At 39.7% G+C, this 27,493-nt stretch overlaps 1 protein-coding gene across 3 annotated transcripts in view; it reads left to right on the plus strand.

Annotated features, from left to right (window-relative positions):
• Positions 1-27,102, plus strand: part of TNKS2 (tankyrase 2) — a 68,820-nt gene extending 41,718 nt beyond the window's left edge. Inside the window, exons 17-27 of one of the 3 annotated variants that reach the window (XM_077822497.1) lie at positions 6,443-6,552; positions 7,523-7,711; positions 8,519-8,771; positions 9,492-9,574; positions 10,313-10,433; positions 14,966-15,063; positions 16,468-16,542; positions 18,799-18,904; positions 23,478-23,664; positions 25,767-25,923; positions 26,240-27,102. In XM_077822497.1, the coding sequence (XP_077678623.1) occupies positions 6,443-6,552; positions 7,523-7,711; positions 8,519-8,771; positions 9,492-9,574; positions 10,313-10,433; positions 14,966-15,063; positions 16,468-16,542; positions 18,799-18,904; positions 23,478-23,664; positions 25,767-25,923; positions 26,240-26,302 (1,442 nt within the window). In that variant the 3' untranslated portion in view covers positions 26,303-27,102. The remainder of the gene's footprint in view (positions 1-6,442; positions 6,553-7,522; positions 7,712-8,518; positions 8,772-9,491; positions 9,575-10,312; positions 10,434-14,965; positions 15,064-16,467; positions 16,543-18,798; positions 18,905-23,477; positions 23,665-25,766; positions 25,924-26,239) is intronic. The other 2 variants (XM_077822499.1, XM_077822498.1) reach the window with 2 other exon arrangements.
• The last annotated feature ends 391 nt before the right edge of the window (positions 27,103-27,493 follow it).

Here is a 27,493-nt window from a genome sequence, read left to right on the forward strand (position 1 = left end):
ATTTCAGCCCGTGCACGTCGGCGGAAGCACTCTGTGTAGAAGTCCAGTCTGCTGTCTCGACCTTCCGGAGGAGTCCACCTAGAATCCTTCTTTTTGTAGTGTTGGTAGGGAGGTCTCTGTGGATTAGTATGTTGTTCAGAGGTATGTTGGAAATATTCCTTGAGTCGGAGACGTCGAAAATAGGATTCTAGGTCACCACAGAACTGTATCATGTTCGTGGGGGTGGAGGGGCAGAAGGAGAGGCCCTGAGATAGGACAGCTGCTTCTGCTGGGCTAAGAGTATAGTTGGATAGGTTAACAATATTGCTGGGTGGGTTGAGGGAACCATTGCTATGGCCCCTTGTGGCATGTAGTAGTTTAGAAAGTTTAGTGTCCTTTTTCTTTTGTAGAGAAGCAAAGTGTGTGGTGTAAATGGCTTGTCTACTTTTAGTAAAGTCCAGCCACGAGGAAGTTTGTGTGGAAGGTTGTTTTTTTATGAGAGTATCCATTTTTGAGACCTCATTCTTTATCTTTCCCTGTTTGCTGTAGAGGATGTTGATCAGGTGGTTCCGCAGTTTCTTTGAGAGCTTGTGGCACAAGCTGTCAGCATAGTCTGCGTGGTATGTAGATTGTAATGGATTTTTTACCTTCAGTCCTTTTGGTACGATGTCCATCTGTTTGCATTTGGAAAGGAAGATGATGTCTGTCTGTATCTGTACAAGTTTTTTCATGCAGTTGATAGATTTCCACTCCATACGGCTAAATGCAGTGCCTTGCATAATGACAGGTTTCAGAGTCACAGCCGTGTTAGTCTGTATTCGCAAAAAGAAAAGGAGTACTTGTGGCACCTTAGAATCTAACCAATTTATTTGAGCATAAGCTTTTGTGAGCTACAGCTCACTTCATTGGATGCATACTGTGGAAAATGTAGAAGATCTTTTTATACACACAAAGCATGAAAAAATACCCCCCCTCCCCCCAGACTTTCTTGTTAAGCCCTGGATTTGTGCTGGAAATGGCCCACTTTGATTATCATACACATTGTAAGGAGAGTGATCGCTTTAGATAAGCTATTACCAGCAGGAGAGTGGGGTGCGGGGACGTATTTTTTCATGCTTTGTGTGTATAAAAAGATCTTCTACACTTTCCACAGTATGCATCCAATGAAGTGAGCTGTAGCTCACGAAAGCTTATGTTCAAAGAAATTGGTTAGTCTCTAAGGTGCCACAAGTACTCCTTTTCTTTTTGCAAATACAGACTAACACGGCTGTTACTCTGTACGTTGACTTGGGCCTTGTCTACAGTACCAAGTTTTGTCACCAAAAACTGCCTTTTGGTGACAAAACAGCAAGAGCGTACATACTACGATGGGACTTTTGTCACAAAAAATTCCCAGGTTTGGCGACACAAAACTTCCACCCCTACAAGAGACTTTTGTCTTTTCTCCTTCCTTTATTGTCGATGAAGAGCCAGTGTAGACACTCCTGATGGTTTTGTTCACAGAACTGTCTTCCACCAGTATCCCATAACACCTGCCCTGATTGCTCTGCTCAGTGTTTTGATCTCTGCTGCCTTGCAGGCTTGCACCCCTCCCCTTTCAAAGCTTGGGGAAGTATCTGTGTGCTGCTCCATTTGGGGAACAAAGAGAGCAAATAATTGGAATGCTCCCGTTCTGCCGCTTCAGGAAGAGGGGGGCAGACTGATGTGCTGCTTTGCCATTCCTCATCATGGAGAGCTCACATAGCTACTCATGATGCTGCTCTCAGCTGCTGAGGGGGCTGTGGGAGAACTTGGAGAGAATCAGCTCTTCCTTCCCACAACACTGCACTGTGGGATACATACCCACGGTGCATTGCTCACCCTGTCGATGATGATGTCCCCAATGTGGACATGATCTGTCAACAGAGGGAGCAAGTGTGAACACCCTTTGGCGATTTTTGTTTATGTCGACAGCCAAAAGTCGTCATAAGTTTTGTCAACTAAACTTGGTAGTGTAGACAAGCCCTTGGTTAGATTTGTTAGAGAGGAAATGTACTACTGTGACAGGATAATCCTGAAAGCCTAGGAGACTCTGAGAGGTGTGAAGTGACCTATTCATCTCAATGTGATGGTCTCAACTGAATGAGAACACCTTATGGAGATGAATAAAGTGTTGAGATGTATGAACTGCTCCATTCATGTTCTTGGATGTTCCCATTTCCCCCTCCCTTGATCCCTAGTGTTGGAGAGCCGTTGGTATGCAGTGTGTTCTTGATGCGTGCTCCTGGTATGCCTATTCTCAGCTTCTCACCCAGATGCTTGCAGGGAGAAGTCTTTGGCACCTCCCGCTCCCCCCTACTCCCCATCCCAACAAGGTCCCCCAGATCCCAGCTTTCATGAGGCAGCTAGAGAGAGAAATTCTGACACCCCAGAGCCTCCAGATTGCATAAAGGGTGGTAGGCAGAGGGACTCAGATACTCCTAGAAAGATAAGCCTCACCCCCTTATCCCAGCTCACATGAGGGGAGGCCAGACCCCCACGGATGGGCAGTGGCCTCCCTATTTCTGGCACACATGTGCAGGTAAGGAGAGAGACTCAGACCTCCAAGGAGAAATAGCCTTTCCAGATTATGGTGCACACATTGGGAAGCAAGAATGTGGGACTGGTAGGTGCCCTTGCTGCTCTTCCCCAGTCCCCTTGCCACTCATCTCCATGTCTCCCTTCCCAGTGCCCCTCCCCTCCCATCTACTGCAACTCCCAACCCTTCCCCCAGCCCCTTTCTCCTCCTTACCACTCATCCCTGTTTAACTCCTTCCTCATAATTCGTCCTCTACTCGCAGCAGCCCTAAGCCCCTTTCATTTGCATGTCTAATCTTTTTTCAAAAAATACTTTAATTACATTCCCCCAAAATAAAAGAATATACTGACAGGCAAATTTTAGCAACATGTCTTGGAACCTTTTCCACATTTCTGCCCTAGGGTGGGACTGGAACTAACACTGGCTGGGTAGGTGTTTTTCATTATTCTCAGGGGAATTGAAACTATAGGTTGCCATCAGTTAAGATAGTCACCATTTCTATACAGCCTGGTCATGAGGAAATTTAGGCTGCTCTTTGCAAAGATAGTGAAAACTAGCTGCCCTCGGGGAAGATGGTGGCACTGTGTTCTGCCAAAGAAGCAGAGAAGAGCACTGTGAGGAGCAAGTGAATATGGGAGGGAAGACAGAGAAGACAAGAAGAGTAAGTTGGGAGAAGTATAAGGAAATAGAGGCAGGAAGGAGAATGTGAGGAACAGGAAACTGAGGAGATAGGGAGAGCAAATATTAAGGGAGCAGATGGAAGACATAAGACTGTAGGTAGCACGGAGGAAGAATGTGAGTGGGACAGGAGGGAGAAGCAGGATAATGATGGGGAGAAGGACAGAGTGGCACCTGGATAAGTGGAGTCTTCTCCAAGCAGCCAGAGGAGTGGTTGGCACTTTTGTCCCTTTAAAATTGACCTTTGAATCCAAAATGGTCATACCCAATTTGGGGGTGGGTGACTTATATCTAAAGGCTCAAAAATCAGTAGGCAAACAAAAGTGCAATTTGTTTCTAAATTGTATTATATTTAAGCCAGTCTCATTATTTTTGAAAGCTTTTATTTGACAGTGTTGTTTCTGTCACCCTCCCTAAAGCCCCCACACAGCAATCTCCATTTGTCCTCTTCTCAGTGTCACAGCCCCTAAACTCTACAGGGTGAGGCAGAACTGTCAGGCAAACTCCTGATGTGCTAAGCTCCAAGCTTTCTTACTGAGCCAGCCTCTGCATCCGATAAGCTTCTCATGGTTTACCTCAGGAGGATCTCCTGTGACAAGTCCATTGGCCCAAGACTGTTACAGGCTGCCATTCCAAGGGGCCATGGGGTGAATAGAATCATAGAATATCAGGGTTGGAAGAGACCTCAGGAGGTCATCTAGTCCAACCCCCTGCTCAAAGCAGGACCAATCCCCAACTAAATCATCCCAGCCAGGGCTTTGTCAAGCCTGACCTTAAAAATCTCTAAAGAAGGAGATTCCACCGTCTCCCTAGGTAACCCATTCCAGTGCTTCACCACTCTCCTAGTGAAAAAGTTTTTCCTAATATCCAACCTAAGCCTCCCCCACTGCAACTTGAGACCATTACTCCTTGTTCTATCATCTGGTATCACTGAGAACAGTCTAGATCAGTGGTTCTTAACCTTTACTGCAGCCTGCACCCCTTGGTTCTCAAAATATCTTCTCACACCCCTTATAAAAAATCAAAAGATGTTCTCCATCCCTTATCAAAAATCGTTGAAGTAGGTCAGTTCTTTAAACCTAGATATATTTTTTGTTTGTATATTACAGTAATTGTTAAAATGTCTAATGTTGTTAAATACATAGGTTTGATGAAACAAAGTAGTTGTACTTACGTGCCTGTGCTTAATTTGTGTTTTCAGTTATTTACCTTCTAAAAAAATCTGGCATGTCTCACACCCCCAGAAAGGGCATCTCGCACCCCCAGGGATGCGTGCATCCAAGGTTAAGAACCACTGGTCTAGATGCATCCTCTTTGGAACCCCCTTTCAGGTAGTTGAAAGCAGCTATCAAATCCCCCCTCATTCTTCTCTTCTGCAGACTAAATAATCCCAGTTCCCTCAGCCTCTCCTCATAAATCATGTGCTCCAGCCTCCTAATAATTTTTGTTGCCCTCCTCTGGACTCTTTCCAATTTTTCCACATCCTTCTTGTAGTTTGGGGCCCAAAACTGGGGGCACAGTACTCCAGATGAGGCCTCATCAATGTCGACTAGAGGGGAATGTTCACATCCCTCGATCTGCTGGCACTGCTCCTACTTATACAGCCCAAAATGCCATTAGCCTTCTTGACAACAAGGGCACACTGTTGACTCATATCCAGCTTCTCGTTCACTGTAATCCCTAGGTCCTTTTCTGCAGAACTGCTGCGTAGCTACTCCAGTCCCTAGTCTGTAGCAGTGCATAGGATTCTTCTATCCTAAGGGCAGGACTCTGCACTTGTCCTTGTTGAACCTCATCAGATTTCTTTTGGCCCAATCCTCTAATTTGTCTAGGGCCCTCTGTCCCTACCCTCCAGCGTATCTACCTCTCCTCCCAGTTTAGTGTCATCTGCAAACTTGCTGAGGGTGCAATCCACGCCATCCTCCAGATCATTAATGAAGATATTGAACAAAACAGGGCTTGTGTGGATTTGCATGGGGATGTTACAGCTAATGCTTAAACATTCCTATTTTTAAAAAACTAGTAAGTTAATGCACAAATGTTATTAGATAGTTGTTTGTTATATGCAACGCAAAAGGAAGGTGTAAAAAAGTATGCTGTTTAACTATCTGTTGGTAAAGGAATAGAGGGTATTTTGTTAGGTGGCTTAACTTTTCTTTATCTTGGTTTTTTGGTTTGGTGTCAGGTATGTTATCTGTAGTAACCTGAACTATTAATCTGATTTTGTCAAATCTAGTGAGTTTTTAGTGAGACACACCAAATCAGGATTCTCACCTGTAATGATGAATTTCTGTCCTTATTGACAAGTACCCTTCCTGCTTACCTTGCCTCCCCAATTTCTCCTTAAAACCAGGCACCAGCAAGGAGAGACATAATGTAGCTGATACCCTTCCAGTACAGTGACTGTGCTAATTTGGGGCCACCAGAACTGGCAGATTGCAAGGGGTTGACAGCTCAGAGGGATTCAGCAGAAGAGGTGAAGGAAGGTGGAAGAAAACTTGCTGGAGAACAGAGACAGAGAAGGGTGGGGCGAAAGTGGGCTGTTTCTGTCAGGAATGGAAGCAGAATTTTCTTGTCCATCAGAATGAAGATGCTTACCTGAAGTTTTCTAATGCTCACTCTATTAGAAATGTTTCAGAGTAACAGCCGTGTTAGTCTGTATTCGCAAAAAGAAAAGGAGTCCTTGTGGCACCTTAGAGACTAACCATCTGATGAAGTGAGCTGTAGCTCACGAAAGCTCATGCTCAAATAAATTGGTTAGTCTCTAAGGTGCCACAAGGACTCCTTTTCTATTAGAAATATAACTCTTGGTAAAAGGACAATTTAGATTTTCCAACATCAGTGCTGATTTGAAATCCATTAATTTTTATTTTGGAAAATCTTAATACTCAATGCCAAATGTCTAGGTGCAGACAGTTAACACCTTTATTTTCAAGTAAAGATGTTGAATTTGAGTATGTGCTTGCTTAAATATTTGAACTATTAAAAAAACATAGCACTGGAGTACTCTTTGCAAATTGATTAAGTGACATTTATTGTGGAATTGAATACACAAGATTAATTTGTTCCATAGCTGTAGTAAATGGTTTCACACAGCATAACACAATTTGGCGATTTATTTGCAGACTTTTTCCCCTCAGATGTGATTTAAAAATAAAAAAGTTGTATTTAATCGTAATTATTCTGGTGACGATTTTTCTCTTCCTTCCTCCCTTAACTGCCTGTTAGCTGGTTACAACAATTTGGAGGTTGCAGAGTACCTGTTACAGCATGGAGCTGATGTGAATGCACAGGATAAAGGAGGGTTAATTCCTCTACATAATGCAGCATCTTATGGGGTAAGAATCTCTAACTTACTATCTTTTGGAACAGTTTGAAACTTTTGTAAAAAGTTGTGATATGATGCTTTTATTGACAGGTTTCAGAGTAACAGCCGTGTTAGTCTGTATTCGCAAAAAGAAAAGGAGTACTTGTGGCACCTTAGAGACTAACCAATTTATTTGAGCATGAGCTTTCGTGAGCTACAGCTCACTTCATCGGATGAATGAAGTGAGCTGTAGCTCACGAAAGCTCATGCTCAAATAAATTGGTTAGTCTCTAAGGTGCCACAAGTACTCCTTTTCTTGATGCTTTTATTGGCATTAATTATGTAGCCTGACAATCTCTAAAAAGCTTTTGTCATTGTGTTATAATATCACCTCATTTGGAATTAGTTAATTATAACTGCAGCTCAAATTCAACTGTCTTCACTTCTGCAATAGTTTTTAAATTTGTAAAATCACTGTTGGAAATTATGTTGAGAAAGGTAATTCAAAAACTATTGTAAAAACAAGCAGCCTAAAAGATGTCCTGTAAAACTGCTTTTCACATGTGCATACTAGTAGAATTTCACTAGTAAAGATTTCACTTACAGTTCTGTGGATGATCTGGTGAGATTTCAGACATCTGTGAACCCAAAGCAGGAAATAAGGCCCTTTTGTGTTTGGATGCAGCCTGGGCTGCTTTCAGATTCAGGGATTTGAATTCAAGCCCCCTCTGGCACTCCTTCAATTTAAAGGAGTTTGTATTTGGTATTCTGGTTTGATCTATTTCAGTTTTATGGAAGAAAATGACTTAATTATACACAGGTACATTATAGTTCAGAATAGTCTCTTCTGTTTTGTTAGTGTTTATTTCTGACCTTATTGTAATTTAGATCAATTCTAGGAAAATCCAGAATGAGTTACAAAAAGGGTTGTTTAATAATTCTGAGAGTTTCAGTACATTAAACTACCATCTCAGAATATAACAGGATATTTTATTTTCCAGCACGTAGATGTAGCAGCTTTACTTATAAAGTATAATGCGTGTGTGAATGCTACGGACAAATGGGCTTTCACACCTTTGCATGAAGCAGCCCAGAAAGGAAGGACACAGCTTTGTGCCTTGTTATTGGCACATGGAGCTGATCCTACTCTGAAAAATCAGGAAGGACAAACACCATTAGACCTGGTCACCGTAAGTGATGGGATCTTTTGAGAAATCTGTGCTTAGCTGCAGCTAGTGGTTGCTCACCTGGTTTATATAAGATGCTTTTAGTCATTTTTATTCAAAGTACAAATTTGGAGTTAGTGCACAATTTATAAACTCTGGTTTCTTGGGTGTTTATGCAAGCCAGTACACCCGCATACATCTTCTTTCTCTGTTCTCTTGCGCAAAATTGCTGAAAAGTTCTTCTGACTGCCTGATGGAGAAAGAAAACAAACACTGATTTGTTCCAGAATTGACATTTATCTATTTTTAATTTTACTTTGGGTACTTGATCTACCTATTTTACTGGCTAATATAATATTTTGCCACAAAAAACTGCATTAGAGGTGAAATTTAGTCTAACTTTATTAAAACCTTCTCATTTTATAAAACTTAAGCAGGCTGTTTAGGGTTTTGTTTTAGATTATTATAATACAATCAAAAGCTTCACATTTTCAAAGTAATGCTGAATGGATCGTCTTGCTTCAAATTGGGATTTCTTGTTTTTAAAGTAAACTAGTAATGAGTTTTGTTTGACCTTGTGTTTATCCGGAAAAAAGTTTCAAATATCAAAACATTCATGTATTGCACTTTTAATTTAGAACAAGTTTTTTTTAAAATCTTGTTTAAGTGAAAGATTGCTTTTTAGTTGGTTGAAATGTTTGCATTACTTACACATTTATTCGCTATGGCTTTGGGCTTAATTTTTCTCAAGTATTTAATTACCTTTATTCCAAAAAATAACTTTGCATGGAAGGCTTCCTTCATTTTAATAAACTGTCTTTTGATATTTAGGCAGATGATGTTAACACGCTGTTGACAGCTGCTATGCCTCCTTCTGCGTTGCCATCTTGTTACAAACCTCAGGTTATAAATGTATCTCAAACCACCGGATCCACTGCTGATTGCCTGTCTTCCGTTCCATCCAGCCCATCCAGTCTGTCTGCTGCCAGTAGCCTTGACAACTTATCTGGTAGCTTTTCTGAACTCCCTTCAGTTGTTGGTACAAACAGTGCAGAGGGAGCAACCGTTCTAGAGAAGAAGGAAGGTGAGGTTTTCTTTTGTTCTAATTGTAGATGTGAATTAATGTCTCTTGAGCAGTTTATATAAATTTAAATAAAGCATGATTTTGTTGAATTTTTTTTTTTTTCAGTATTTTTATCTAATTTAGTGAGTTTTGTGGGTACTCTTCAGCTCTTACTAGAATTTTCAATTTATCCATTAACTACCTTTGCCTTCTGTTATTATCTCTGTTTCCAACTGTGGCTTGATAAGGAACGGATAGCCAAAAGAACAAAAAAAAAAAAAACTCTTGCACAGGGGTCTTCAGGCATTTTGTCCGGATAGACTCTTACTGATAAATCAGATTTTAAATAGAAATCAAATAAATACTTATTGGAATGGTCTTATACACAATGAAATGGTATCATAGGTTCTAATGTATTTGCACAACTGATGATTTATGGACAAGGTTGCTTTAATAACTTCTGTTCATTGCTTAAATATGCAGTACTAGTAGCTAAACACTTACTTGTTTTGGAAGCCAGGATCATGTATTTTTATTTTTATAAAGAACCTAGTGTGTTCTAGGTGCCACCAGAAACAGTAATATATAATCTTATTAGTAACTTAAATATTTTTCTTAATGTTACCAAGTCTCTCAAAAATTCTTGTATTTCCCCTTATTGCAGAAGCATAAGTATGGAATATACTGTGTTGTAGATAATATGAATGTGAAAGTAACTTATATATTCTTCTTTATATTCAGTTCCAGGTGTAGATTTTAGCATAAATCAGTTTGTGAGGAATCTTGGACTTGAACATCTGATTGACGTATTTGAGAGAGAGCAAGTGAGTAGCTGTGTACAAATATTGGGTTAGAAAACCTTACCAGTGTGTTCCTTTTTTGAAGTGGGAGGAGTGAGAGCGCTTGCAATTTAAGACCTACAGGTTAAGTTTTTGTTTCTTGTTATGTTAGCACAGGTGATGAAGTCAATAGGAAGTGAATATCATGAAATTATGTGTAGTAATTACGAAGGTGTAGACTATTCTGTTAGCTTGGTAATATATCCTGAAAGTGAAATTTCCCAGTCAGGGAAATGATTCTTGCAGTACCACTGGCCTACCTTTTTAGGTAGAGTCATGCAAAGTGTTGAACAAAAAAATGGGGAAGATGACAGCAATTCTACTATGACTTGTAGCGTGTTTTATGCTATTCAAAAGCAAAATTTCATGCTAGGGAAGACAGTAGACGCAAAGCCAAGGATGAACTGTTACATTAAAACATTCAGAATGTGACTCTAGTCTAATTTTAATTTAATATACTTATAAAATATCTTCTCTTGTTTTATAGCTTGCTTCATAACTATGGCTTGTTTTAAAACTTCCCTAATTTGACTTCTGCTGCACAATATACAGGTCTCCAGGGGTTGCATATCTACACACTACTCTTTTTTTATAACCTAAGTAAATTATCATAAATTTTATTTCTGAGGTTATAATTGATCCTTTCTAATGAAATATTTGTCATGAAATTTTTTTTAAAATGTATACAGCAATCTAAACAAATTATATTGTGCTTTGCTCTAGATAACACTGGATGTATTGGTTGAAATGGGCCACAAAGAGTTAAAGGAAATTGGTATCAATGCGTATGGACATAGGCATAAAATCATTAAAGGAGTTGAGAGATTGATCTCTGGACAGCAAGGTATATTTTTATTGAATTAATGAAGTGATACTGCTTTAATATAGAGTTCATTTTTATAAACTTTACCAGTTTTGTTCCAAATCATCTCTTGGTAGAAAGAGCTGATAATGCAGTTCTTTATACAACAAAATGTAAAATTGTGCTACACTGTCTTTCAGTCTGAAGCTTGTGTGAGAAGCTTTCACTAGTGGTACAAATTATCATTAACACCAGCATTCAATTGTCTTTAATATTTGACTCCTTTATAATGGTCACTGTCCACATTTACTTTCATTAGTTGGATTGTAGATTTAGAGAACTTTGATTGTAAATGTTTTGGGACAGGGACCATTTCTTTGTTCTGTTTGTACAGCACCTAGCACAATGGCATTCTGGTCAGTGACTGGGGTTCTTATGAGCTACCACAATACAGATAGTAAATAATAATTCACTTTTCAGAGTGACACAGGCTGTCCCCTTTTTCCCAAAAAGATAATTGAAGTTTTTAAATATTTTTCTTTTAAAAAATAGTTGGTGTCTTTCCAGTGGAGCTGAAATGAGCATAGCTGCTTTGTTTGACAACTTCAACTTGCATTGAGTTTTATGCTAAAATCTCTTTATTTTGCAGCATTGTTGATGACAGCACAATCATAGGAATAAAATGTTTTGCTGGACTACAGCTGAAGAAAAAAATAAAGAGCACAGTGTATTGATTCTGTCATATTGAAACATTGGCTACTGTTGTCTCACTACATTTCATAGAAATGGAATAAAATTAGTTAGAATTGGTAGGATTTTTTTCTCTAGACACCATCTGTGGATTCTCGCTCCCAAATCTGGACTCTAGTATAAAACAAGCAGAACTCCCCATACTCTAAAGGATTTTTTGGCCGTTAAGGGAAGCAGTAGTAGTCAAGGCCACAAGACAACCACTTCACCATGTTCAGGTATCTCCCTGGAGCTTCAATAGCTGTCCCTTGAACAGTCAGTTGCTTCTTGATTGCTGTCAGTGAAGGTCTTCTGTGTGGGAGCTATCTCTTCAGCGGCCAATCTGTTCCTGTGCCAGTGTAGTTTTACACTGCTACAAGTATCCTTTTAGAAAGTGTCCTTGCTTTCCAATTGGGTCTCATCTATTGTCTTTGAATTTGCAGTCAAACACTCTAGCCAAAGAACATCAACTGGTCCCTGGAGCCTTGGTCTTGCAGTTTGCACAGGTTCTTTAGAAATTTTCAGCTCTTTTGTCTTAAAAGGCCTTAGCATTGTCATCTCTAGATGTTCAACTCCTTACCTGAATATTTTAGAGCTTTGCCTTGAAGCCTCATTTGACTTGATACTCAAGCTGTGGAGCTTTCCTCAGGTCTCTGTACTTTGCCTCAATGACCTGGTGCTTTAGCACATTTGCATCAGTGTTTTAGCACCCTTCCCTGGAGATAGTAGTATTGTTTCATGGTTAACTAGAACTTTCTTTTGGAGCTTCATTTTGATGCTTTTCTTGTTAAGTCAAAGTGTCTTGCCTCCAGACACTTTTATATAACTTGCTAGGTTCCAGCCACAAACCAGTCAGCATAGACTCCCAGCAGAGAGTTCCAGAGGGAAACTCCTAGTCAAGTGTTTGCTGACTGTTCAAACATCATGGGCTCCTGGCCAAAAGCATTGCTGGGAGGCCCAGTGTTGAGCTGCAGTCAGTTGTGGATGTACCTGCATCTAGCTGCCCAGAGCAGTGATGAGGAACCCAGTATCTTGCTGCAGCTACCTGCTCATGTATCCCGGGCAGGCCACAGCATAAGAACTTCTGGTGCAGAGCACCTATCTGGGTTCTTAAATCCAATAAATGATTGCCAGTTACTTGCCGACTCATTCAGAATTCTTGTCATTATCAGAAGTGATGGTGGTCTCCATATCAAGCTGCAGTTGTTTGTTGGTGTATTTGGAACTTTCAGTGGAGATAGTCAGCATTGGACTTTGGCTTCCTGGGTTTGGGGACTGCTTTAAAGTTCTCTTACTGCTCTGCAGCATAATCTGAGCTAGAAACACTTGCAGGTGAAGGTGGTAAATACTGTAAATAACCCAAAGTAGATCTCAGCACAGTTAGAGATTTCTTGTGCAGAGGTCAGAGCTTATGCTTCAAGAGTTAGCTCTCTCCTGTGTGTGAAGCCCTGATCTCATCACCAGCAGTTTTTGGTGCCTTCTGCACATAGTCTGGTTGCAACTATTGTTTCAGTCCTTAGATTTCATGCTGAACTATCTTGTCTCATCCTGACCCCATAGATAACTAGATTCTGTGGCAACTGCACCAGAAATACATCAACCTTGTGGCTTAGGATGTTTGTGGAACACAAGGATATGCTAGAGCCCAGGACATGCTCTCATGCCCACATCTGTATTTGTAGTTTCCAAAGCATATGAATTGGGCACATGCAATTCAGCAGAGACCATTGGGTCAGTATGTTCTAAACATTTCTGCATACTTTCTTCCTAGAGAATGATGGATCAGGTCCCCTTCTCAAAGGAGAAATGGGAGGTCTGAGGAAGAAGGAACTGCTTGTGACAGCCAGAACAGGCCAAATTAGCAGGGGATGTCTTATCTACCGTATATAATCGTTCATAAACCAAATTTTTTTAGTAAAAAAGGGAAGCATCAGAGAAGGGGGTCAGATTATGAACAGGTATAGAGAGGGGAGAGGTGGGACACAGCCCTTCCCCCCCAACAGAGGGAGCAAGCAGAGGCAGCACAGCCAGCAGAGCCAGAAGGGAAGAGGCGGTGCCAGTGTCTCTGCTTCTGGCCAGACTGCTCTCCCCCAGCCTCCAAAGCAGCTGCAGCTCTGGGGCTGGCAGGCTGCAGCTGTGACGCTTAGCCCCGCCCCCCAGAGCAGGCTGTGGCCGTGCTGCCCAGCCTGCCAGAGCAGCTCCAGCAAGGCCAGAGACATCCTTCCCTGGCCCTCCCCAGATAAGATGGGAAGGGATGGGATGGGGAGAGAGTGGGGGTCCCGGGCTAGGGATGGGGTCATGTGGGGGATGGTCACAGGGGTTACTCCCCTGACCCTCAGCTTCTCCCCATCCCTTCCCACCATCTTCTCTCTCTCCTCCCCACCCCCCAAAAAAAAGAATTTTCCCCACCAGTTGCTGTTCTGGCCCGTCAGGGTAAGCAGCTGGAACACCGGGACACTTTATTTACTTAGGTTTACCTCCGTGCCTGCAGACTCTCGAGGTAAACAAACCATCTCGGCCAGCCAGCAGCTTATCTTGGTGGTCCGGGAGCCAAAGTTTGCTGACCCTTGAATTATAGGGTTGGCTTATGAATGCATCATAAAAATTTTCCATTTTTATTTGTCCATCTTGGGGGGGTCGGCTTATAAATGAACCGGCTTATGATCGAGTATATACGGTACTTCAGAGGTGCTCTAATATGTCTAGATCAGTGGTTCCCAAACTTGTTCCACCGCTTGTGCAGGGAAAGCCCCTGGTGGGCCGGGCCAGTTTGTTTACCTGCTGCGTCCGCAGGTTCGGCCGATCTCTGCTCCCAGTAGCCATGGTTTGCTGCTCCAGGCCAATGGGAGCTGCTGGAAGCTGCGTGGGCAGAGGGACGTATTGGCCACCGCTTCCAGCAGCTCCCGTTGGCCTGGAGCAGCAAACCACGGCCACTGGGAGCCGCGATCGTCCGAACCTGCGGACGCAGCAGGTAAACAAACCGGCCCGGCCCGCCAGGGGCTTTCCCTGCACAAGCGGCGGAACATGTTTGGGAACTTCTAGTCTAGATACTAGTTCTTGTAGTAACGGGCCCTAACAAAGGTACACCTTATTCTATCCCATTTTAAGGACCCTCTCTCTGATGATGTGACTTCTGAGAGAGAAGAGTGCCACTTGCCTGATGTATTTGAGCAGATGCTCTAATGCTCAATGTGAGAAATCTTATTAATAGATGGGAAAAGAAGTCTTGCAGCAGTCACACATACTTGCCCCCCCCTTCTCCCCTCAGAGTTTGGATGGGCTTCTGTTTAGGTCACAGTTACCTGTACTTTAAGTCTTTCTGCTTCTGTGGTATGATTTTTCTGTAAAATGTTAGGTGACTGGCCTGTTACTTTAGGGATCCTTTACTTGGTACTCAGCTGGGAACTGACTGACTGGAATGTTTCAGGGTTGGCAGAGGTCTCAGGTGGTGCACAATCATTTGTGGGGATGAGGGGTTGGCTTATGCCCCTGGCCACCACTACTACCATTAAGAACCTATAGGTTCTGTCTGTGTTTAGCTAGGAAGCTGAGGCCATGAAATGAGAATCCTGCATGATATCTTCAGAAGAGCAGAATTACAAAGGCAAATCAAAACATGTTTTAAAAAACTAAAACTTTAAACTACTTAAGATCCCAAAACCATGGCAGAAATGAGACTTAAACTGAAAGTTAATATAACTTTAAAATCACAAATGTTCCCCTTTTCTTGACCTTTGTCTCTATATGGCATCTTCCATGTTTTCGTTCCTGAGAAATTGAGCTATGCCTGTGTTTTTAATTTTTGTTCTCTGCATCTGAAATATGTGTGTTCATTGTCTTTATAGGTCTTAACCCATACCTGACTTTGAATACTTCTGGTAGTGGAACAATTCTCATAGATCTCTCTCCTGATGATAAGGAATTTCAGTCAGTGGAAGAGGAGGTATGTTTTGCTCCCTAGCATCTCAAATTCTTTTTGGCGTTGTCACTTATGGATAGACGCATGAGTTCCAGTAGACTATTAATATAAGACTCAAATATTGGATTAAAGCTTACATAATGGATTAAAGCTTACGTCAAGACACTTATTCCATTTTCCTTTGTCAGTGCTGTCCCATTGTTATGATCCATGCTTGACATTTCCACAATTTAGCATACAGTAGAACCTCAGAGTTATGGACACCTTGGGAATGGAGGTTGTCCGTAACTCTGAAATGTTCATAACTCTGAACAAAATGCATCTCTGACTCCAGCAGTTCACACTTCAGGCCAGGTTCACACTTCAGGACAGGTTCCAGAGGCAGCTAGACAGCTTCCTTGCAGGCAGCTTCTTCCCTGCAAGCTTGTCCCCCTCTGGACCAGGGGGAGACGGGGGGCAGCATGACCCGTTCTCAGCAGGGGGTGTGTGTGGGGGGGAAAACACCCCCCTGGCCGGGAGAGGCAGGCTGAAAAGGGTACCCACAGGAATGCTTCTCCAGCTGTCTTGGGTTGACGGCGGGGGCTCACAGCTTTGCCTGCGAATCTTAGCGTCTTCAACTCCTAGCTGTAAGTGGGTGCCCTGCGTGTGGGGGTGAAGTTAGGGGTAAGGGTGGGGACAGGCAGCCCAGATGTGTCTACCTTTAAGATGCAATACAAGCACAGTACAGTATTTGCTTTTATTTTTATTATTATTTTTGTGTCTGCTGCTGCCTGATTGGTTACTTCCGGTTTCACATGGTGTTCAGTTAACCGGTCAGTCCATAACTCTGGAGTTCGTATCTTTGAGGTGCTACTGTATGTCTACACTTCAAGCTGGAGGTGTAATTTCCAGCTTGAGGAGACATACCTGCACAACCTCTAATTGAACTAGCATATTAAAAATGTAAGTGTAGCTGCTGCAACAGGCTGTGTATTGATCCAAGGCATTAGGTATGTACTCAGGCAGCTAGCCCCTTCCGTTGCTCTTACTGCTGTTGTTGCATGTCTGTTTTTAGTGCATTAACTCAATGAGAATTACCACATTTTGTGTCGTCTTGAGCTAGAAATTACTACTCCAGCCCAAAGTGTAAGTGAAGAGACCCTTTATCTCTCTTCATGTCACTCCTTCTAGTAACATACTTGAGAGGTCTCCATCTGAAGTAAAATTATTTCTGCAGCATGGAAATCTTCACTACAGTCATTTCCCTGTATACCAGACCCAGCTTCTAATCAATTCTTTCTCTACTTTCTGCCCAGTATTTGAATAATTGCACAGCACGTGATTCTAAGTAGATGTGATAAGGTAAATAGTGTAAATTAAGAACTAGAATAATTAAGAATATTGGAGTATTTGTCCAAAACGTACAGCCATAAAACTCTTATTCTTCAGATGCAGAGTACAGTCCGAGAGCACAGAGATGGTGGGCATGCTGGTGGAGTGTTCAACAAATACAATTTTCTGAAGGTACCATCACATTTTTGTAGTTCTTAAATGATAGCTATGCTCTCAACCCTTTGATTGAAAGTAATTTTGTTACAATCAAGTACTTTTTGTAGTTTTATTGAGCACCTTAAATGTACTTTGTACATTACAAAATAAAAAGAAGAGGACCCGCCATAGAGAAATCTAAGAGAAATATATAGGAAAACAGATTAGGTGCCAAAAGGCATTAAGAAGTGGTTTGAGAAGTTCACGTACAGGCTTCACAGAGAAAGGCAGAAAAGTTTGAAGCAAAAGGCAGAGTGCTTAATACACAGAAATTGAGAGGTGGTTGCACATTAAGGGTGTGACAGGAGAAAAAAGCATAAAGCAAAAAGTGAGAGAATGAGGCTGAGGGATCATATGGGAAGGCTTGGAGTGAGGGAGACTCAGGGTTGTGATTTAAATCAGATTTAAATCAGAAAGTAATAAACTTTGATTTAAATAATCTATTTTAATCTTTTTTTGCGTTTGTACTTTTTAGTTATTTTCCAAAAGAGAGGTTCATTTTCATTGGTTGGTATGACTATTAAAATATGTTGACTTGCTGCTAATTATAGACTTTACATTAATGTTGGTGCTTTTTTTTTGCTAACCAGGAGGATACACACTGTCTACACATTTATTTAAGCAATCATATAGCTCAATGTACGTTTGTTCTGATTCTTAATGTTTATATTTTATTATGTTAGAAAATGATCATTTTCTTATTTTCTCGATGATAATTTTATACTTGAAACATCTGTCAAGCTGCATTTGGGTGGAAATTGGAAATCTATTAAAATGCATAAAAACTCCATTTAAAAATGTTATTAAATAAAGTTACCTTTAAATATGCTGTATAGATAAGATAAAGTAAGCTTATTAAAACATGTTTTGCTTCTAAAAATAAAGTTATTAAACAAAGGAAGTATTAACTGTAATTAGTGAATTGATGGATTGTTTCCGATCACCATGCATCAGATTTTCAAAAGGATTTTGGCAATTAAAGATGCAAATAGGCACCTTGTGGAATTTTCAGAAGTGACTATGAAGGTTAGGTGCCTGACTCCTATTGAAATCATTGGAGTAGAAATCAGTGGGTGTTAAGCACCTAATCTATTTAAGTGCTTTTGAAAACCCCATAAGGTGCCTATCTGCATTTTTAGGTGTTTAAAATCTGATCCCTTGTCCTGCAGGATTTTAGAATTAGTAGATCTTCTCCTCTCCCGCCTGCTTTTTATTCATATAGGTTGGAAGAGGAAAACATGCTTTCTGCAGCATAGCCTCTCTCATATATGGGATAGTCATTTCCTGTCTTCAGTTTCTGGGAGCAATTCAGCCCGGTAACACAGCCCTTGTAATGACTGAAAATAATATAGCTATGGCATGCAGAACGTGGCCATTGTGATATATTTAGAAAACTTCAGAAAGATGTTTTCCCCCTGATTTAAAAAGCATCATCCTTTAACTCATTAAGATTTGAGGAGGGCTCATTGATACATCGTATTACTTTTTTATTTATATAAATAGTTGTAATTTGTTATAGTAAGGTAAGGCCTTAATATAGGCTGTAATTATTTAAAATTTAATTTTAAATCTGTTTATTTTTAAAAGAAAAATATATTTAATTTAAAGTTTAAAAAATCAAATTTGTTTTGAAAAATAATCAGTTTTTATCCACCGGGACTGGAGGGGCAGGAGTTAGAATGAGACTGAGAACAGAGATGGACATGGTTCAGTTCCTTAAAGGTGGTAATAAGCAGCTTGAATTAATATGGAAAGTGAGGAAGCCAGTAAAGAAATCTAAAGAAGGGGTTTAGCAGTTCTTTGAATGGAGGGAGAGAATTATTTTATCAAAATTTGGATGGATTGGGGGTTGCAATCTGAAAAATCCCTTTTATCTAGTTTGTTTAAACTTTCCAAAAAATGCTTAAGTTGTGAGTAAGCCTGATAAATGTCAGTCTAAAAACTTTAGAGAGATCACTGAACAGTGGTTTAGAACAGAATGGCTTTTAACTTAGGTTTATGATGGTGATGATTTTACTCACTATATCATGCTAGAAGAAGAATTGGATTCCTTAGAATCTGAGGGAGATAATCTTATTTCTTCTCTAGAAATTTGACTACATGTTCCCAGTTTTGGAGTGGGTCTATTGTGATATAGCCATTGTTCATCAAAATGTCTGTAAAATGATAAAGCAAAAAATTGGAAGGTCTTCTCTTCAAATTAGAATTTGAATTCTGATTTAATTATTTCAGATTCAAAAAGTGTGTAACAAAAAACTCTGGGAAAGATACACTCACAGAAGGAAAGAAGTTTCTGAAGAAAACCATAACCATGCAAATGAAAGGATGCTGTTTCATGGTAAGATCTTTGAAATTTTAATTTTCTTCCATTATCAGTGCTGTTAACCTTTAGGGGGAATATTTTTTGTTGGTGCCAAAAATTTAGGTAAATATGCTATATAATTAACAACTGGAAATAAAAATGTAAATCAGTTAAGTTTTTCATAATTTTGATAAATCCTGTTATCAATATTGCATGTTATTGCAGAGGTGACAACTATAGCTGTATCTATTCTAATTCCCATTTTCAGTTGCCTTGTAACTTTGAATCTTTTGCTCTTTTTGCTGAAATTTTCCTGCCTTTGCCCAAGAAAAGTGTGGATTTTGTGTGTGTGTGGGGGGGGGGTGTTTAGTTTGATCAAAAATAGAAAAACAGGTCAGCAGATTCAGTTTGAAGGGGGTAGGAGTAAGGAAGGTTTCTTGCAATTTGTTTTACTAACTCTCTGACCAAGATGGCTTTTACATTCGGCATATTAGCCCTTGTTCAAAAATGTTGTCTTGAGCTCCAGTGAAGTTAAGTTTTGATTTGACAGTTATAACCAATTGAAAATTGTCCCCTGCATATGCACAGTGACTCACTAAATAGCTAAGTTACCTGCATAGTAAGAAACTCAGCTACACGTTCACTGAAGTAAAATCTGCACAGCTCCCTCCTGCAGAGCTTATAATTTGGTGTGATATGGTGGTCCAGTGGTGTCCGTTGTAAGCATCTTGGATTTTTTTATTTGGAAAAAAATAGTTCAGACTAATTTCAGAATGTGAATTAAGATTGCATGTCCAACCTTAATTCTGCCCCTTGTGGATATGCATTACAATAGTTACATGATTGCAAACCTTCTCCAATACAATTTAACATTTTCTTCTATAACCACAGATATACATGTTTGTGTGGTAGCTTATATATTTTCATTCTTATAAACTTACACTATTTTTATAATCATAATGATCTTCCATATTTCTGACAGATTTTTTTTTTACATAGTTATCTTCTCTGAGGAATTGTCAGCAGCCATGTAGTTTGCAATTTTTTCCAAATTAGTAGCACAGTCTGCCTTAGCTATAACTTGGGATCAGAATGAAACTATACTACCTTGGTGACAGACTTGCGATTTATATACGCCAACAAACCTTTGCTATCATTCTTGTTATACTCACCTGTAGTGTGTTGTGTAAGAATAGTTTGTCTTATAAAATCATTTATGTATATGCCAGAATTCATTAAAAGATGCCAACCATGTATATCTAAAGCTGTAGAAAAATGTGACATAGCTGACAAATAGTATGTGATCTTGTAATTAAAGATCATAGTCTTGCTTACATACAAAGGGGTCAGCTGCTGCTGATGCAACTTTGTCATTTCCCAGCTGAGTGCTTAACAGTGTAACTTTAGTGTTTCTTTCATACAGGCTTTTGATGGGCATAAGAATAACAGAAATTATCATACCAGATCAGACTAGTGGTTTGGTATTCTCTCTCTGATAATAGCCAGTATCAGCCCAGAGGAAGGCGCAGGCAACGCTTTAATGGTATAACCCATCTATAGGGGAAGTTCTTCCTAACCTGGTCAGATAGTGGTTGGATTATGTCCTGAAGCATGAGCACTTATATCCCTTATAAATTCTGTATCTATCTAAAGTGATAATGGATGTTTACATATGTGTTCCCCTTTTTTAATCCTGCCAGCCTCTTAACTTCAGTGATATCTTATGATGGTTCTACAAGTTAATAATGAGTCTGTGTATTTTAAAAATAAAAGCTATTACTTTTCATTTTCTATTTCTATTTCACGTCTCCTTGTTTTATTACACAGAAGGTAAATAAGAGTTTTTGATTTACTTTCAGTATAACATTTCTTATTTTACATAAGTCTCAATTCTGTCATGCCGCCTCTTGTTCATCTCCTCTGAAAAAATTAGTCCTAATAATCCTATAACTACCTTTATATTTACATGTAATTTTAAAAATCTTTTTAGTAAAAAGGTGCATCTTTGTGAAACTGAATTCATCAGGTCTCTCTAGAGATAAGTGCTGCAGTGCAAACAACGCACCTTCAAATCTGAATGGGTAACTTAAGACTAAATTTTATGATCAATACCCAGCTCAAATAACTAAACATTGCTTTGCAGAGGAAGATGTGGTAAAAAAATATTTACATAAATTAGATCATAGGTACTGGAACACTGCCATAGTCCCTGACTTTAAGTGGTTTCCATCATATACAGAGTTTACAGTTTAGTTCACATTGTTCCTGAACCGCTGAATTAGATGTATTCAAGTCAGTGGGGCCTGATGAAACTCCTCCTAGGGTACTTAAGGAACTAGCTGAAGTAGTCTTGGAATGATTAGCAATTATCTTCAAGAATTCATGGAGGACTCTAGAGGACTGGAGAAGGGCATACGTACTAGTACCGATCTTTAAAAAGGGGACAAAGAGGACTTGGGGAATCAGACTAGTGAGCCTAACTTCAATACTTAGGAAGGTACAGGAACAAATTATTAAACAGTCAGTTTGTAAGCACTAGAGGATAATAGGGTGATAAAGAATAGTGAGCATGAATTTGTCAAGAAAAAAAACCAATCTGATTTCTTTTCTTGACAGAGTTACTGGCTTAGTGGATGGGGAGAAGCAGTAAACAAGATATATCTTGATTTTTAGTAAGGCTTTTGACACCGTTCCACATGACATTCTCATAAGCAAACTAAGGAAATGTGGTCTAGATGAAATTACAAGTAGGTGGGTGCACAACTGGCTGAAAGACAGTACTTAGAGTAGTTATCGATGGTTTGTTGTCAAACTGGGAAGCTGTATCTAGTGGTGTCCCAAGGGTCAGTCCTATGTCCAGTACTGTTCAGTATTTTCAGTAATGACTTGGATAATGGAGTGGAGGGTATGCTTGTAAAATTTGCAAATTGTACCAAGTTAGGATGGGCTGCAAAGACTTTGGAGGATCGGATTGGAATTCAAAACAACCTTGACAAATTAGAGAATTAGTCTGAAATCAGCAAGATGAAAGTAAAGACAAGTGGAAAATACTTCACTTAGCAAGGAAAAGTCAAATGCACAACGACAAAATAGGAATGACTGGCTAGGTGGTGGTATTGCTGAAAAGCATCAGGAGGTTATAATCACAAACTGAAATAAGAGTCAACAATATGATACAGTCGCAAAAAGGGCTAATATCAGTCTGGAATGTATTAAAAGGTATGTTATACGTAAGACATGAAAAGTAATTGTCACTAGTGAAGCCTCAAATGGAGTATTGGGTGCCACACTTTAGGAAAGTTGTGGCCAAATAAGTCCAGAGTAGAGTAACAGAAATGATAAAAGGTTTAGAAAACCTGACCTGTGAGGAAAGGTTAAAAAACTTTGGTATGTTTTAGTCTTGAGAAAAGAAGCCTGAGAAGGGACTTGAGATGTCTTCAAATATGTTAAGGGCTGTTGCAGAGAGAATGGTGATCAGTTCTCCATGTCCACTAAAGGTAGGACAAGAAGTATTGGGCTTAATCTGCAGCAAGGGAGATTTAGGTTAGAGATTAGGAAAAACTTTCTAAGTATAAGGGCCGATAGGTTCTGGAAGAGGCTTCCAGGAGAGGTTGAGGAATCACTATTGGTGTTTTTTAAGAACAAGTTGGACAAATACCTATCAGGGATGGACTAGGTTAATTTGGTCATGCCTCAGCACAGGGGGCTAGACTGGATGACTTCTCGAGGTACTTTCCAGCCATACATTTCTATACTTTTAAGAATCCTTCTCCTTACCCTCAGTTGTTGAATGTGAGCAGAGCTGCTGTGCAGCTACTACAGCCTTAGAGTTGAAGGAAGCTCTGCAGCTCTAGTGAATCTCAGTGTTGTAAAGAAATGGAATCTGTGAGCTTCTCTACGTTGCCCCGCAGGCTGGACCACAGTGGTGTGAATAGCAGTTCACACCAAAGTGTTGCACTGTAAGTCCCCTGAGTAGTCTACATTAATGCAAACTAGGAACCTTTTAGTTTGTGCCCACAGTATCCATATGGTAGTGTTATGGTGTAGCACTTCAGTACACGCTGCTCGTATGAATAGCAGTGCACACCAAAGTGCTGCACCATAATTCACACTCGGATTGCCAATCCTCCAGGATTGTCCTGGAGTCTCCAGGAATTCAAGATTAATATTTAATTAAAGATTATGTCATGCGATGAAGTCTCCAGGAATATGTCCAACCAAAACCCCCATAAACCGAATTGTCCAGGGAGACTTGTAGAACTAAGCTCTACAGAAAAGGTGTCGAGCACCTGTGCAGCTTTCTCTGTAAAGACAGGTCAGGAATTGTCCCTAGGTGTCTAATATTTTGTGAATGTAACAGTGTACACTGCTGTAATACAGTGGATATTAAATGCTTGCTGTGGCAGACTGATACTGCATCACATAGTTGCTCTGACTTGCTGAAAATTTATCTATTTCAACAAAAGGTAACTTTACTGGTAAATCTTAGGGGTTTTTGACAAGGAGGATATAACAATCAATAGGCTTTTGAAATGATTTAATAATTAATGATTACATAAAAACTGTAGGTGATTAATTTAAATGTTTTTCCTTATTAATTTACTTCTAGGTTCCCCATTTGTGAATGCAATCATTCATAAAGGTTTTGATGAGAGACATGCATACATAGGTGGAATGTTTGGAGCTGGGATATATTTTGCTGAAAACTCTTCCAAAAGCAATCAGTATGTATATGGAATTGGAGGTGGCACTGGATGCCCAGTTCACAAAGATAGATCTTGTTATGCTTGCCACAGGTAAGTTACAATACTTTGTACCAGAATCATTCATACCAAGAAATCTGATTTTTCAAGTGCAGCTTCTGTTAGAGGCAATCAGGTCCCCAGCAGAGTCTCTGAAGAAAGACTGTAGCTCAGTAGAGATGTCTGCCTATGCAGTAACAGTTAAAACAGATAGTACTGCTATATGAGTTTTGATAGCCACCCTTTAAAGCTGTAGTGCAAACTTAAGAGCCAGGGAGGGGCAATGGAGATAGTTAAAGACATTGCAAGACTTACCTCCTTTCAGATCCCAAAACCCAGAATTGTGTAGCCTGGAAATGAAGAGATGATTTGGTAGAGATTTTTAAAAGTATGAAAGGTACAGTAAAAATTGATCAATAAATATTTTTCTGCCAGACGGTACACAAACAAGGCAACTTCTAGAAGAGCACAGTACTTGCATATTATGTGGTTCACGGTGAGGGAGGTGTCCGCTAGATGACTCGAGATTATGATCATCCTGTATTTCTTTCAAGATGAGTTCAGTAATGTTTGACCCCACCTTGTAGGTTCAGACCTTGATCCTTAGTGCTCTGAGGAAGAGCAAGGTAGAACTTCCCTTCCCACCAGTTTCTGGGTTCCTAAAAGCATTCGTCTTGTGTGTCTCTGGTTACCCTTTGGAACCTAAATCTAATGCTTCAGAAACTTAGCACCTCCTTTTGAAACCTCTCCACTCAGCAGACTTAAGCTTTCTCACTGTGCCGTGTTCCTGCTGGCTGTCACTTTAACCAGAAATGGTGATGAAATTGCAGCTTTGTCCTACCATTGTCCCACTGGCTTCCAAAGAGAGAGAAAGTGGTAGTTGGGACTTGCTTCAGTTTCCTTCCTAAGACTTGTGTCCCTTCTCATTTGAAGCAAAGCAAGACTCTCCAAGCTTCTTTGGTAGCCCAGGCGAAGAAGAGAAAGGTATGGCACTCGTTAGATTTGAGGAGGACTCAGGATTCCCTTCAGCAGATCAGATAAGAGGAACTTACTGCTTGCTCTATATGAAGGGTTTGAAAAGGGGCAAGACATGTCTTGAATGAGCACAGCCCAGCATATTGGCTCCAGTATTTAGTTGACCTACAAAGCTGCTGAGACGCCTTTCCCGGACTTACTCCGCTTGGGCAGTTGCTGCTTCCTGGACAGAACAAAGAGAAATGTCATTCGAGCTATATGAGCTACCACCTTGACCAGCCAATTTGTCATCTGGTCAGCAAATGCATTTTTGTTTAGAGTGTATGAAGAGCTGTGCTGCCATAAGAGCCACCTTCCTTTGGGGAGGAAACAGGAAATTTAGTCTTTCTGTTCTCTGGTCCTCTCTGTTGCCCACACTCTCTTTCCAGGCTAGCTGTAGGTCTCTTGACCATCCCTTCCAGGAGCATGTGGGACACTGGTTGTTCCTCTTTTATAGTCTGTACTGTTGCTGGTTGTGCCACGGAAAGCAAATGTCCAAGAAAGTAGAAATCAAGCATACGAACTTCAGTGGTGTGTAAAGCATAATTACATTTCTTATCCAAGTATTTAGATAACCAGTTGGAGATACACAAGGAAATATGTGTCCTTGTATCCCTTTTTATAAAACAGAAAAAAAGCAACCACATCTAATATACTGACAAATTCTAATACATAGTGGGTTTAATTTGAGCCAGGGTTTATAGTAGACCTGTTTGTAGTTGGCCCTGATGATAGTTTGAATCTGGCTTCCTTCTCTGAGATAGATACACAAATTTTAGTGTCAGGAACTACTGCATATTTTTATGTAGACTTCATCTGTTTGAGTGACATATACTGTGCCAAAAAATAAAGAACGAAGGTGGCAGTTTTTGAGTTCACTATTAAACATTCTGTTTCCACAAACTATTAATATAACATGCATTGTGTGTGGTCAGAAAAATCTCTGGAGGTTGGGGAAAGGAACCAGGACTTAAAAAGGGGAACATAATACTATGGATAAAACTTCAGAATTTGTGGAATATGAAAAATGACTAAAGTGGTTTAAAGTTACAGCTCTCCCTGAATAAAGCTTTTGAATGACCAAGAAATGTTTTTCCTATTTTCCAAACATTTTTGGTTGTAAAAGTTTTTCTTTACTATAGGCAGTTGCTGTTTTGCCGTGTAACATTGGGCAAGTCTTTCCTGCAGTTTAGTGCAATGAAAATGGCTCATTCTCCTCCAGGACATCATTCAGTTACTGGTCGACCTAGTGTAAATGGACTAGCTTTAGCAGAATACGTCATTTACAGAGGAGAACAGGTAGTGGGTTTTTTTCTTGTCAAAATATACTTAATTTTAAGGAGCCCAAATGCCATTTTTCACTGGTATGCCGTTGACACTGAGCCTCTTTTCTGGATTTATTGGGCTTTCTTTTTCAATGCATATAAATAAAACCTAAGCTTTTAAAGTTGAGAACCAGAGGTCCTTATTTACTGAAAACTTCTGGCAGATATTTTGCTCTCCTTTCTTCCTGACATAAATGTTGCATCTTTTCCTCAGATGGCAAGAAATCCTGTAAAATGTGTGTTCTGAATTTGCTGAGAAAATTAACCTTACTGAATCATTTGCTTTTCAGGCTTATCCAGAATATTTGATTACTTACCAGATTATGAAACCTGAAGCCACCATGGAAGCTTGAGGCAAATTGCTTTTGGAAATCAACAGATCTGAACATGAAGATACCAATACCTAACATCTTCTAAATTACACTGAATTGATGAAAAATTTTTATCCACAGGCATTGTGGTAGAAAATGTGAAAAAAATTAACATTTTGACTTGATAAAGCTTTAATAATGTACAGTGTGTTTTCTAAAATTTCAAAAACTTCCTCTTTTTCAGCACTTTAACAGTTACCATTCCAGGTAAACTGGGTTTGTCTGTATTAAATTATAAGCATAAATTAACTTGAACTATGCTTTTTATATAATACTACATTGAAATCGAGCAGAAACTATAATATTCCACACAGGAATTCATTTTACTTATACTGTGTTCTTTAAAACACTGCATTTACACGGAATACAATTTCATTTGTAAAATTGTAAATAAGAGCTTTTGTACTAGCATGGTATTTATTTACATTGCTTTGTAATATAAGTGTTTTAGAACTGCAACCTTGTACAAAGTATTTTTTTCCAAACATTGCATTGTTCATCTATGTTTCATCATACACCATAAATAGGAGAAGTCTTTGATTCCAGGGTTTGTCTGTTGGGAGGGTGGAGAATATAAATTTTATTTTAATTAACCATTTTAGAATTATACAATGCTTCAACAGTTTTTCAAAAGATACTCCTGTGGTTTTATTTACGAAATATGCATTCCAGGGAATCATGGCCTATGAAAGTAGGACACTCCATTTGATTACTGAAGTATTTTCCCACCTGTTTACCAGTATTTCACATTTCATGATCATTAAATTGTCTTCTAGAATTTGTATTGGACTAGATCTGTAGTTAATCAGTAGTCTTATTTCAAGGCTATTAGATCCTGTGAATTATGGCTAATAAATGATTTTCCTTGAATGTAGGTGGAAACTTTGCTTCAAGGAGGTCTTTCTAGATAAGTCCCTAATACTTTAAATTAACACAAGGAAGCTGAATACATAATGTCTAGTGAGAATGAATAAATTGATTTATTTTCTGGCACATCATGGTTAGCCCGTATAACTTGTGGGTGCACACACAATATAAACATTATGGGGTGGATGGACATCTTTAGACCATCCCTGTCTTTCTGTTTATGCTTCCTCCTTGTTTATGCTCAGGCTGGTAGCTTCAGCAGTAAAAGAAGCTTGCTGCTGCAGTGCTTTGTGCTGAGTGAAATAG

Source organism: Eretmochelys imbricata, chromosome 7 (genome assembly GCF_965152235.1).
Source record: "Eretmochelys imbricata isolate rEreImb1 chromosome 7, rEreImb1.hap1, whole genome shotgun sequence".
In the NCBI taxonomy this organism is placed as follows: domain Eukaryota; kingdom Metazoa; phylum Chordata; order Testudines; family Cheloniidae; genus Eretmochelys; species Eretmochelys imbricata.